This window comes from Eucalyptus grandis, chromosome 6 (genome assembly GCF_016545825.1).
Source record: "Eucalyptus grandis isolate ANBG69807.140 chromosome 6, ASM1654582v1, whole genome shotgun sequence".
NCBI lineage: Eukaryota > Viridiplantae > Streptophyta > Magnoliopsida > Myrtales > Myrtaceae > Eucalyptus > Eucalyptus grandis.
In genome coordinates this window covers 6597698-6610970 of record NC_052617.1, presented here as the reverse complement: position 1 = coordinate 6610970, position 13273 = coordinate 6597698, and the positions used below count along the sequence as shown (strand labels likewise).

The window sequence follows — 13273 nt, the reverse complement described above, 5'->3', positions numbered from 1 at the left end:
GATGGCTGGGAGCACTACCGAACTAAAAGTTCTCATTTTGAGGTCTAACAATCTTAAGGATCTTTTGGATATCCTAAGGGAGTTCACCTCTTTGCAAAGTTACACATTTTGGACCTCTCCAACAACAATTTTGCTGGTTCTTTGCTAGTCAACTTGATAATGGATCTTAAAGCCATGGTGAATGGCGAAACTTGGCAACACAAATCATTGTATGTGACAAAGTTTTTGTGAGGGGAGTCATATGACAATTTCATGATTGTGACCATGAAAAGGCTAGAGATTAAGCTAGTGAAAATATTGATTGTCCTCACAACCATTGACTTGTCGTGCAACTCTTTCCAAGGAGACATTACTGAAGCTTTTGGCCATCTTCGCTCTTTCATAGGGCTCAATCTTTGCACAACCACCTTATTGGTTCCATCCCTCTAACTTTAGGAAACCTAACTAAACTTGAATGACTTGATCTATCTTCGAACATGCTTAATGGGGGAATTCCTAGAGCATTGGGAGATTTGGCATCCTTTGGGTACTTAAACCTCTTGAAGAACCAACTCACTGGTCGAATTTCTTAAGACAAGCAATTGAGCACATTTTCAAGCGAGTCATTTAGTGGGAATCTAGGCTTATGTGGAACTCCATTGCCAAAATCATGCTTTGGTGATGCTCAACCTCCTCCACCATTGTCCTTGATACCTTTTGATTGCAAAGACTTAAAGAGTTGGTTCAAATAGAAAGTAGTGTGGATAGGTTATGCCTTTGGAATTGTCATTGAAATTTCCATACCATATATTGCATTTGAAATGGGAAGGCCCAAATGGCTTGTGCAAGGCGTGAAAATGCTAGAGAGAAGTGCAGCCAAGTGGATGGAGAAACCAAAGCGGAAGGCCATCAAGTTTCATGGTTAGAGAAATTGTTGAGAAGTTGTCTCTTTAAACCATATAATGTAGGTTTAGTAAATAAAGATGTCACCTATTAGGCTTCAAATGTTATTTCCCTTATGAAGGCTTGTTTCTAATGTCTTCTTCTTTTGTATCTTGCGCGCAAAGTCAAATTAACCGGGGATACAGTGTTAGTGGTTGGTTAATTTGACTTTGCCCATAAGGGCGTGCCAACTCTATATTGGGCCTTTCACCCACTCTTTCTCATCCTAGGTGCAAAAAGCTATTATACCTGCCTACTTAACGGTAGTCAAGAATCGAAATTCCTAACGTGGTATCTACTTTTATTACTGCATGGCCCCCTAATTCCTACTCAATTTTTTTTTTTCCTGATTGAAAGGGAATACATATGTGACATTGCGAGATCTCTCCGCAAGGCAAATCTCCTGCTTTTTTCTTTCCGTTGAGCTTTTTAAAGACTTGCTCAAGTCCTAAACTAAGGTATAATTGTATATGAGTTGAATTGGAAAGATGAATAATGAACTTTGTCAAGCACACAACTCAAAAAAAAAAAAAAAGGGCCAAAAAAAAGGAAAATGAAGGGAGAGCCGTTATCCACTACAGATATTTCTTTCGCCCTTTGGAACGACGTCGCGTCCTCACCGTTGTCCGTTCCAGACGGTGTGGTCCATTCGGCACTCCGCGACGCCCATCATCGGCCGCGCGGGCTCAGATTCCCCAACCGCCCGCCGTCGTACGATCCCTCGAGAAGATGACGGCAGCGACTCCGACTCGGACGCCCAGAAGAGCCTCTTGGGCATGGAACTCGCTTCCTTATCCCATCCCCAGATCCGAGCGCTGGGGAAAAAAATGTGTCTTGGAGGCGGCGCGATTTTGAGCCTTCACGGGCTTCGTGGATGTAATGATGTTCAATAACGTAGCACTGTAGAATTATTGTCCTTTTTTTTGAAAGGGGAATTGCGGAGTGGCTTCTCTGGAGTCAAGCGGCGTTGGACGCTCAGATGCTTGCGAAGGTGATGCTCCTGCAATGCGTGGCTCTTTCTCTTGAGGCTTTTGGTCTGAGTTGTTACTTGTTCATGCCCTTGTGATGTTCGTTAATTTGCCGCAGAGACTGGGACCGGATGTCCGAGAAGGAAAGCGAAGGCAGTTCAATTTCATTGGTACTATCACATTTTTATTCATGTTTTTACGAGTGTACGTGTGTATTTGTGAGAATCTTTTTTTTCTTTTTCTTTTTCTTTTTGCTAAAGCAGTTTTATTTAGTTGTACTCTACAAAATACGCACGAGAGGTGTCATTGATTTGTTGTGCAATGTGACTTCCTTAATGAATCACATTTGTTAGGGAAGTTGCTGCGAGAAGTGGAGCCTGAGTTAATGGATGCTTCAATTGAGGCCACGGAAGATGATGACCAGAGCAGGCTGCGAGCTTTATTGGTATCGGAGGCTTGGGTTGGCAAAGATAATGACGAAAGAGAGAGAAGATTTCGAACATGGACACGGGGAAGAGGAGGGGATACCTGGTTTTTAACTTCGTCGCTTCAAAAAAAAAAAAAAAAAAAAAAAATATCTGCATTGCCTTCCGCTGCTACTCAAAGTTTCATTTGCATCCTCTTTGAGGAAAACGAGTTCAGCATGTACGGGCGGTGTGAGAAGTCCGCTTCCCAATCACCTAGAGAAGAAAGTTTCACCAGTACGTCATTGATTTGATACTTAGTTGTAAAAAAACCATTGGAAACACTCTTTGCTGGTTACAAATCTCTTAAGCATACGCTAAAATCCTGGCTTCATTTTCACTGAGAGCTGCTGATTTCTACCAAGTGTCCTGAACCATGGAATCCTTATTCATCGAATTGGATACTTAGACCTCACGGCATGATATGTGCGTGTTGCATTTGCCCATCGACATTCATTCCCACACACTCTGATTCCATCCGTTATTTCACTCAAAACAAGAATCACCCACTCTGCACCTGCATCACATTCTCTCAGTTGTGGGTGATCTTGGGCGCTCAACTAGGCCCACATATTCGAAGCCTAAAAGCCCGTTTAATAAGACTAAAATAAAATAAGCACTAAGAATTTAAGTACTCAATATCAAGTGTCGACAGTTTTATGTACTGAAAATAGAAAGTAATTTCTCATTTGACATTCTGCTCTTGACAACGTAAACTAGATTGATGGTTTTTCATGGGCATGTAGGTAACATTTGCACAAGCCTATCCCCGGTCGGGCTAATTCATTCCTCTGTAATGTGCACAACATTATGTATGTGCCTGCCCTTGCCATGCACAGACTTCATAATGTTTAGATCGTTCTTCAGTGCACAATGCAACACATTGCCCGTCGCTGAGATTTGCATTTGCCAATTGCCAATACTTAGCGCCGTTGACATCTACTATGTTGCATTGTCAAAATTAGTATTGGGTTCACATGTTTATGGTGAATATTTTCCTTCGTTGTACTTCCAATAAGAGCTGCGAAAGCTTGTGAGGAGTGTGCATTCGATTCAAGAACAGCAAGCCGCTGCTAATGAAAACGAGAGAGAAGCTAGCATGGTGTTGCAAAGGGCTCATAAGTCCCTTACCCGTTTCCTAGGGTAATCTTGCGAGGCAATTACCTAGTCGCAATATATGATTACCCAATTGATACTCACCTCTCGTGGTAATCTACATTGTAACATTACGTTTTCTTCCTTGGGTTCTGGTTAAATCATTTTGTAATTCTGGGTAGTATATGAACCGAATACCCGGTGGATGATGGGGTGCTAGATTTAGGAAGTTCCTTATAGCTAAACGGAGAATGGTTATAAGATGAGCAAAACTAAAAATGTCTTTGTCTCTCCATTGCGTGCTAATTTGATCAAATCTAGGGAGTTATAAGAAGAACGAAATACTGCAAATCATCTGATAAAAAAAATGGGAGGTTAAGCTCTCTTATCATGAGTGTTTATTTTGACACTCATTTGTAGGTATGTGCAAAACTCGGTTTATCCTTCACATTTGAATCCACCTGATTTTTATTCATGCTCTTGCTGGAACAGTTGTACTTGAATTTGGTGCAAATACACCTGTGCTGAAATTAAACTAACACATTTTTTTCCCTTGGGCAGGTCCTGAAGTGATAGGGCGTATAAAATAAATACCAATCTATATACACCGTAATCAACTACATGAAATATGTCCTTACTGTATGCTCTCTCATACCATCAGCATTGCATCCATTTTGATTACATCACCTTAGCACAGAACAACTACACTAGACAAAGATCTATGACTGTTGTTTGTTGGTGGTGAATATATTGGGATGAGATCGAGATGGCCAACTCCAAAATGTGGAGTTTGATTTTGGAGTTGGCACTGATCTTATCATGATAAAAAGATACGATAATCGGGTTTTAAAAAAATATGAGACCTTTGTCATCTGTTCTTTTTTTTTTTTTTCATTATCCAACTTGGTTGTCTCCGCAGCAGCTCATAATGTTATTCTAAGTTAAATTTGATGATGGATTGAAGATTTGCTTGAATATTGTTCGATCACCCACTTTGGTGGAATAATACAGAGGGCAACAACAAAACATCTTTTTTGATTGCAAACAAAAATTGTAATATTATGTCTTGAGTTTTAGCATGTGTATGAAATCCAAACCATTTTGAAGATCTCGATTTGTTCAAATCCGATGCGCCCATTAATCCGACTCAAGTTTGGATTTTGTTAGGAGGGAACATAGTATATTTGCTCTGACTATGGGTTTGTTTCTCAGTTGATTGATTTTATCTGATGAGAAATGATTAAATGACTGTCCTTAATTCACTGTGATAAAAACATTCAGCTCTAGATCATAAAAAAAAAAAAAAAAAAGATAACAAATAATTTGAAATTATTAACAGGTCCATCCCTCATCCGTTACTCTAGCAGTTATGCAAAAACAGTTATATTAGCAAAACTCTCATCTAATATCTTCGAGAAGGCGCGCGGTGGACGTCTGAAAGCCACGCAAGAAACAGGAGCTTGAATATTCGGTGGGTTCCGGTCAAAAGTGGATTTGTTGACTTCTGTAAAAGAACGAGAAAAAGCCATGTCGTGAACTCCAAAAAAAGAAAAAATGACGAACAGCGAAGTAAGAAAGGGGTTCCTGTTGGGAGTTTTTTTTTTTTTTTTTCTGGAGAACACATAAATCTCGTTGGGGTGGGAGTACCTTTTGTTGGCCGCGCAGAAGAATTCCTTCAAGCCGTGTCGTGAACTCCAAAAAAAAAAAAAAAAATAATGACGAACAACGAAGTAAGAAAGGGGCTCGTCCTGGGCCCTGGGTGACACTTTATCTCGATTGCAAGAAGCAATGTTGACCACGGTGAATTTTGCGCTGCGAGTTTACATCTGATTGAGCTATTTTATTTCCAAGAACTTTCGCGACACAATCATTCAATGCATCGATTATGGAAAAAGCCATGTGAGATCAATGGAAAACGTGGAAAAGAAATTGCATTGGAGACTTCGTATAAATGTATGAAAGAAACTCTGTCCTTTGCTTGCACTGGAAATCACGTGGATGACCAATTACATCGAATTGGACAGATTCACATCACAATGTTGATCATTGGTGAATAAAAATAGCTTTCATCATATATTGCTTGTGAAAATTTCATGAACTCCTTCAAACCAAATTTGATGAGCACAAGCTACATTATTTATGGTAAAGGTGGAAAAAGTACAAAGCACAACAAAAACATATATAGTATTATAGCATGGCTCGAGCTCACCTATGGTCAATTGTCATAACTAGTGACCATGCGAAGAGAAAGGAAAAAGAAAAGAAAAAGAAAAAGAAAAAATAATTAAGAAATTGTTTTTTAAATAAAATAAAATGAAAGACCATAGTCACCTTGTTGTCTCTTTAATTTTGTTGTTTTTGTTTTCTACATTTTTTAAGAAATTGTCCGGCTGTGTTTTGGATGTCCAGCTCGACAAGTGTTCTTATTGGTATTTTCTACGTTCAATGGCCAACGACCCAAGTAAAATACCTGTAAAAATTACAGCTACTAATAGTATGAAAAAAATAGTCACATGTTAAAATATGATTACCAGTACATGACAGGCTTAAAATTAAGGGGATGCTCAATTCAAGGCGAAGAAAGTTGCTTCCTTTGTCTGGTACTGGTGGTAAACCAATATCGAAGGACTCTTACGAAAAAGACGGATCTTGACTCAACTCCCAACCCGCAAGGCAAGTTGAAGTTATCTTTATCGGAGAAGAAGTTGGAACGGAAGGGTATGCAAGCCCCACTGACAGACCTTTCAAAGAAGACTGGTGATTGTTGATCTTGATTGGGTGCTTGGGTTGACGGGGATGGGGACCGACGCCCCTTTGGACCGCTTGGTTCTAGCCCGACTTTGATCAAATCGATATTACACCCTCGGAGTTAGATTTGGAGTTTGCTTTATTTTGCCTCCCTAAGTTATTTCTGTACATCCTCCACTGAATTCTTTTACGTTGCAAATTTCACGTTTAACATTCATTTGGCGAATACTAGTGGATGCATAAGGGGAATTTACTTAACAATTAAGCAAACTAGTAACTTAGCAATCAATTGAATCGATGTTGAGTATATTTAGCGGTATCTGATGGTCATGCAGCTTTGGATTGAACTATTAAAAACTGAAGCATGTTTAGTATCGTTGCAACTGTGCTATGTTGTATCTGTTGTGTAAAGTATTGCAATTAGCGTATTTGGTGATACGCATTTTAGAATTACAACTTTTAAAATCAGTGTGAGGTAGCTTTCTGAAAGTTGTTGTAAGCTATTGTAACTGTAAAAGCACTTTCTCAAATATGAAGACATTAGAAATTAAATGTATTTGCAAATTAAAAGTTATCTTACTAAAAAAAATTCATAAATGACTGCCTTTTTCATAATGATTTACCCAAAAATCACCCATATGTTTGAAATGAAAATTTCACTATAAACTTGACTAGTATGCCTTTCAAGAAAAGTGGACAAAATTTACACAACGTCTGGATGTAGAACAATTCTATTCCACACTTGACATGATATGCAAGAAAAAACCGATAAAATCCAACTTATACGCCAATTTGTCTATGCCCATTTAGAACGGATGCCCTAAAGTCTCCTTCATAGTCTTTTATGCATTTAGCCAAGAAGAAACTTCTATGGCACTAAATGCATTTTCCACACGCAAGTAAAACCACCAAGACAATTGAGAAAATTAAGTTTGTGATTGTCATATCCAGAAGACTTTGACTTCTTAGTCTTCATAATGAAGTGCTAAGTTGTCCTAAAGCCATTGTGGTCAACCCGAAAACATGGAATTCTACCAAACCTTGTCTCACTTCAGCAAAATTAAAAATAAAATATCTTAAATTTATTGTCATTTTATAAATTGAGTCTTAAACATTTTTCTCTTCTCTTTTTCTCATTGTGGTTGACGAGGGTCAGGGGCAACCCTCGTCGACCTTTGTGCTGCTGGCGAAGCCCTACGACAACCGTGAAGAACAATGCATGGAGGCTTGCCCGACTTTTGGCTTATGAAAAACGAAGGAGACTTGACTTTGCAACTTAGATGGATGAAATAAAAAGCAGTACGGGACGACTTGAGTGCATTCTCATTTTTTGTGAAGCCGCTTTCTATTCCCTGTAATTAGGATGTTGTCCCATAGAATGAAGTGTGTTTTATGATACTTTTTACTGACTTAGAATATGAAAGCATTGGTCATCAAGAGTCAATTCGTATGAGAAAATTGATGATGATTTGATTCTTGGTTTTCACGTTCCACCGAGTCCAACAAAATTGATTTCGCACGGCAAACATTAATTAAAAAAGAAAAGTAGGATGCCAATTAAATTGCCAAACATGCCTTCATTTATGCCAAAATCAGATATTTGGGGCTTCCCTATTTTTATTTAACTAGACGTTTGTCGTCTTCTAGTCCATGCGGCTGATGGGCGGCTTGTCAGATGCAGAGATATCCCAAACCTGCAATTCTTGCAAAATCCCCTTCAATCATGCATCCTTCTGCCGTGGAAGGTGGGGTGGCGTCAAATCCTCATCCAACCGAGCGATTATGCAGACCTTTCCACAAGGACTTTATGCAGGTCTTTTGATTCCGCCCCGAAATTGAAGCTAAGACTAGACTCTATGGTAGGAGGAAGAAAGTTCCCAGAAATGACGGTAAAGATTCCCACGTTATAGCTTGGGGCGATTCCATGACTGTCAATCCTAATCTCTGGACCGATTGTTGATCTTTATTGTCTTCTTGTGCTGACGAGGACAGGGACTGCTGCTCCTCAGAGCTGCTTGCTTTTTTTGTCCGAATTTTATCAAATACGTATCATTTTATGAAATCATTGTAGGACATTTTAATATCTCACCTTCATAACTAGTTACTGGAGCTTACTTTATGTCGCCTCTCCTAAGCTATGTTTCTGCATTCTTCTTCTTTCATCGTTACAAATTTGATTTTTAACATTCATTTGTCAATTATGAAGTGAATATATTAGGAGATTTGACTAGACAGTCATGCAGAGTGGTAACTTAGTAATCAAGTGAATTTTCTTTTTTTAATCAAGTGAATTTATGTTGTCTATATTCAGCAGTATGCAATGATCATTTTAATTTTGAATCAAACTAATAAAAAGCAAAATATATTTGATATAGTTGCAGTAATGATGTAAAGTGTTGCGATTTGTGTATTTGGTAATGGTCACGGCATCTTAAGTTGTGAGGCAATTTTCCAAAAGTTGAAAGTTATTATTGTAGCCCTTAATTGTTTAACAAGCACAACATGAAAAGAGAAAGGATATTGGAGATTCAAAATATCTAAAAATTCAAAGTTATAAAGTTATCTTAAAGGAAAAAAAAATTCATAAATGACTACCCTCTTTATAATGAATTTTCTAAATTTATTTATCAGATAGTGATGACAAGAGTCATACATACCCTCTTATGTCTGACGGTATTACTGGAGGCTTTCCCGTTGTTATGGGTTGTCAATTAATAAGCCTTTCTTCTTAAGTAGAACAACTCAGTTTAAATTCTGTTTATTTTTGTGACTCATTAAATCTTGTAATTCTGATTTGAAAATTATATTTAAAAAATCTGAAAGGTTGAGTTAGCAACTCGGAAATAAGGCGACAAAGGTTCTTTTTCGTTGCAGTCGACCGTCACCTAACTCAACCTAAGTCGATAGAAACCAGTTTTTGTTGCCTTTGGCATACCTACGGCAACAAAATCGAATTTCGTCTCCTTTGGTGCCCCTAAGGTGACCAAATTATTTTTGTCGCAAAACTTTTTGTCGCCTTAGGCAGTTTTTCTAGTAGTGATAATTACAGCAATTTAGTTATAGAGGATTGTTAGGTCGCCTATAGACATTTCAATAATTTAAAGCAATTTATATTCATTTCATGGAATATTGAGATCGAGAAAATGCAGCGCTGATTGATGCTGGGAAGAAAACCCTTCCATGTTAACATCCACAAACAAGTGCGGTACCCGTTTTTGAGGCCCTGAAGTGGGACTGATTAAGGAATGTCGTAAATAGAAGGGACGTTTCTACAATGTAAAGCTCAAATATGGATAATTTATAACCCAGTTACCTGACCATGGTCTATGACCGCTACTTATTAGATTACCGGAAAAGTTAATGTCACTTTGGTAAAATTACTAAACTATGACTAATAAAACAATCACTTGGCCTCTTAAAAAATTAATAAATAAGTACTCTTCTTTCTACGCCTTATTATGTTCGTTGTTAAGTCGTTGTTGTGTTTATCTTCAGGATGTAGTGTAGACCCCAAGGGTCAGGGTCCCAAGGCCTAATTCTGATAAATGTTTCTTTCTATCCATCGTTGTCACGATAGATATAAAATAACGGACAATCTAAAGTGTATGTGTCTAGAAAGAAAAATTCTTTTAACCTGGATATTTATTTTACACACTTGTGTACTTATGAGAAATGAGATATCATTCTAACTAAATCTTACATGAAATTTCCTCGTATGCCGAGTAACAGAGCTTTCAAAACGGGGGACACATGTTGTGAGCCCACCAATGGAACCTTAGAGAAGACCTGTTTTAGTGACTTCACACTCTTGACAAAGGCTATATAAGTGGAAGAGCTCTCCACCTCCAGTAAACTCATTGCTCGCGTGCTAAATTGCAAAATGGGGTGGCATCGGTTCTTTGGCCTCCTCTATTTCCTCTTTTTCTTACATTCCCATCTTCCCTTCACCTCCTCGCTTTGCCCTCCTGACCAGCGTGATGCCTTGCTCAATTTTAAGAATTCCTTCCTCCTTGATAAAATTGTGCCAGACCATTTTGATTCTCCCTGTACCATTTATTCACGGGACCCCTGCTCATTCAAAAATGGCATATCATGGAACAAGAGTGTAGATTGCTGCTCATGGGACGAGGTCACTTGCGACAATGTCACCGGTAACGTCATCGGTCTCTATCTTGCTTACCATCCGATTCATGGCACTCTCTATTCCAATAATTCCCTCCATCTCCCAAAGCTTCAAGTGCTGGACATGTCAATGTGCAATTTGACCAAGTTGCCCTATTTCTTGAATTCATTAGAAAGTTTAACATACTTAAACCTCTCTCACAATAAGATTAGTGGAGAGATTCCAAGATGGTTTTGGGGAATAAGCCAACATACATTGAAACATTTGGATCTTTCTTATAACCTTCTGGAGGGAGGTATACACCAACTACATTGGAAGCGGTTGTTGTATATTAACCTTCAAAAAAACTCACTCCAAGGACCCCTTTCGATCCCTTCACCTTCTACTCGTCACTTTTACGCCATGCACAATGGTTTCACCGGTGAGATCCCCTCTTCGATTTGTCAGTTGAGTTCACTCTTGAGTTTAGGTTTGTTTAACAATAATCTCTGGATGTTTGTGCCCCGTGTTTTGGTAATATAACCAATCTTGACTATCTAGATTTGAGTAGCAATAAATTACAAGGACCACTCCCGATCCCTTCACCTTCTACTCGTTACTTTTATGCCGGGAGCAATGGTTTCACCGGTGAGATCCCCTCTTCGATTTGTCAGTTGAGTTCACTCTTGAGTTTAGGTTTATTTAACAATAATCTCTCGGGGACTGTGCCCCTATGTTTTGGTAATATAACCAATCTTGACTATCTAGATTTGGGTAGCAATAAATTACAAGGACCACTCCTGATCCCTTCACCTTCTACTCGTTACTTTTATGCCGGGAGCAATGGTTTCACCGGTGAGATCCCTCTTCGATTTGTCAGTTGAGTTCACTCTTGAGTTTAGGTTTGCTTAAGAATAATCTCTCGGGGATTGTGCCCCCATGTTTTGGTAATTTAACCAATCTTAACTATCTATCCTTGAGTGCCAATAAATTACAAGGACCACTCCCGATCCCTTCACCTTCTACTCGTTACTTTTATGCCATGAGCAATGGTTTCACTGAGATCCCTCTTCGATTTGTCAGTTGAGTTTACTTTTAGAACTAGATTTGTCTAACAATAGTCTCTTAGGAAATATACTCCCATGTTTTGGCAATATAACCAATCTTGAGGATCTATACTTGAGCAGCAATAAATTACAAGGGCCATTACCGCGTTCCCTAGTCAAATTGCCGAACTTATCAACACTATTTCTTGGTCACAACGGGTTTAATGATACATTCCCATATTGGCTGAAAGCACCGCGACTGCGTTACCTTGATTTGCAATCCAACAAATTTCATGGTAGGATCAACCTCACTACCTTTGAACTCTCCTTCCCTGCTCTTGGATATTTATCGATTTCCAACAACAGTTTTATTGGATGGTGGCCCACGAAGGTTTTCTCCAACACCTCATTACATGTAATAGATTTGTCCAACAACAAATTTGGAGGGCCAATTCCACTTCCATCTCCCGTCACAATGTATTACTCCATTGCAAATAATGTTATGACAGGAAGGACCCCTTCTTTGATATGCAATGCCACCAATCTCTATATGATCGACTTGTCTAACAACAGCTTAATTGGTAGCTTGCCTTGGTGCTTAACAAATTTTAGCACTGTTCTCTCGGTTTTGAACTTGGGAATGAATCACTTTGAGGGCACAATTCCACAAACAATTTCTTTGATACATAGATTGACGACTCTTGACTTGAGCCGAAATCGGTTTGAAGGGACGTTGCCCCGGTCCCTTGTCAATTGTACAAATCTAGAAATTTTAGATCTCGGTGTCAATCGATGGAGGATACATTCCCGTCATGGTTGGGAAAACTTCTAGAACTGAAAGTTCTCATTTTGAGGTCCAACAATTTAAAGGGTCCTTTGACCATTCCGAATGGAGATCTCATCTTTACAAAATTGCGCATTTTGGATCTCTCAAACAACAACTTTTGCGGTCCTTTACCAGCCAACTTGATAATGAACCTTGAAGGCATGAAGAATACAGAAGATGGGCGATACGGACCATCGTACATGACACGATATTACCTTTCCTTTGGGCCGTCATATGAAAATACCGTGACCGTGATGATGAAAGGGAGAGAGACAAAGCTAGTGAAGATCTTGACTATCTTCACAACCATTGACTTATCACAAAACTTTTTGCAAGGAGACATTCCCGAAGTTTTTGGCCATCTTCGCTATCTCATAGGGCTCAACCTTTCTCACAACCACCTTACAAGTTCCATCCCTTTGACTCTAGGAAACTTGACTAATCTTGAATGGCTTGATCTATCTTCGAACATGCTTAGTGGGAGAATTCCTAGAGCATTGGGAGATTTGACATTTCTTGGGTACTTAAACCTCTCGAAGAACCAACTCTCTGGTCAAATTCCTCAAGACAAGCAATTGAGCACATTTTTAAACAACTCGTTTAGTGGGAATCCAGGCTTATGTGGAACTCCGCTGTCAAAAGCATGCCTTGATGATGCTCAACCTCCTCCACCATCGTCCTCATCGACTCTAGACCACGAAGGGCATGAGAGTAGGTTCAAACAGAAAGTAGTGTTGATAGGTTATGCATCTGGAATTGTCATTGGGATTTCCATAGCGTACATTGCAATTCAAACAAGATGGCCCAAATGGCTCGCGCGAGGCGTGAGAATGTTGGAGAGAAGTGCAGTCCAATGGATGGAGAAGCCAAAGCGGAGGGCCATCAAGTTTCATGGACGGTAAAATTGTTGAGGAGTTGTCTCTTTAAACCATGTAGTGTAGTCTTAGTAAATAAATATGCCATCTAATCGGCATCAAATGTCATTTCCCTTATCAAGGCTTGTTTCTAATGTCTTCTCCTTTTGTATCTTGGTATAATGGTGTATGAGTTGCATTGAAAAGATGAATAATGAAATTTGTCAAGCACATAGCTTAGAGAAAAAA

General features: G+C 39.0%; 1 protein-coding gene across 1 annotated transcript; it reads left to right on the top strand.

Moving 5' to 3' along the window:
• Positions 1 to 1527: 1527 nt before the first annotated feature.
• On the top strand, positions 1528 to 2669 carry LOC104456665. Its single transcript, XM_039314871.1, has 3 exons — positions 1528 to 1912; positions 2008 to 2059; positions 2243 to 2669. The coding sequence occupies exons 1-3, from the start codon at positions 1901 to 1903 to the stop codon at positions 2605 to 2607; spliced, it is 429 nt and encodes a 142-aa protein (XP_039170805.1). The 5' UTR covers positions 1528 to 1900; the 3' UTR covers positions 2608 to 2669.
• Positions 2670 to 13273: the final 10604 nt, after the last annotated feature.

Coding starts and splice junctions, on each gene's coding strand:
- LOC104456665 (XM_039314871.1), top strand. Junction 2,060..2,242: donor AAGGCAGTTCAATTTCATTG/GTACTATCACAT, acceptor CACATTTGTTAG/GGAAGTTGCTGCGAGAAGTG.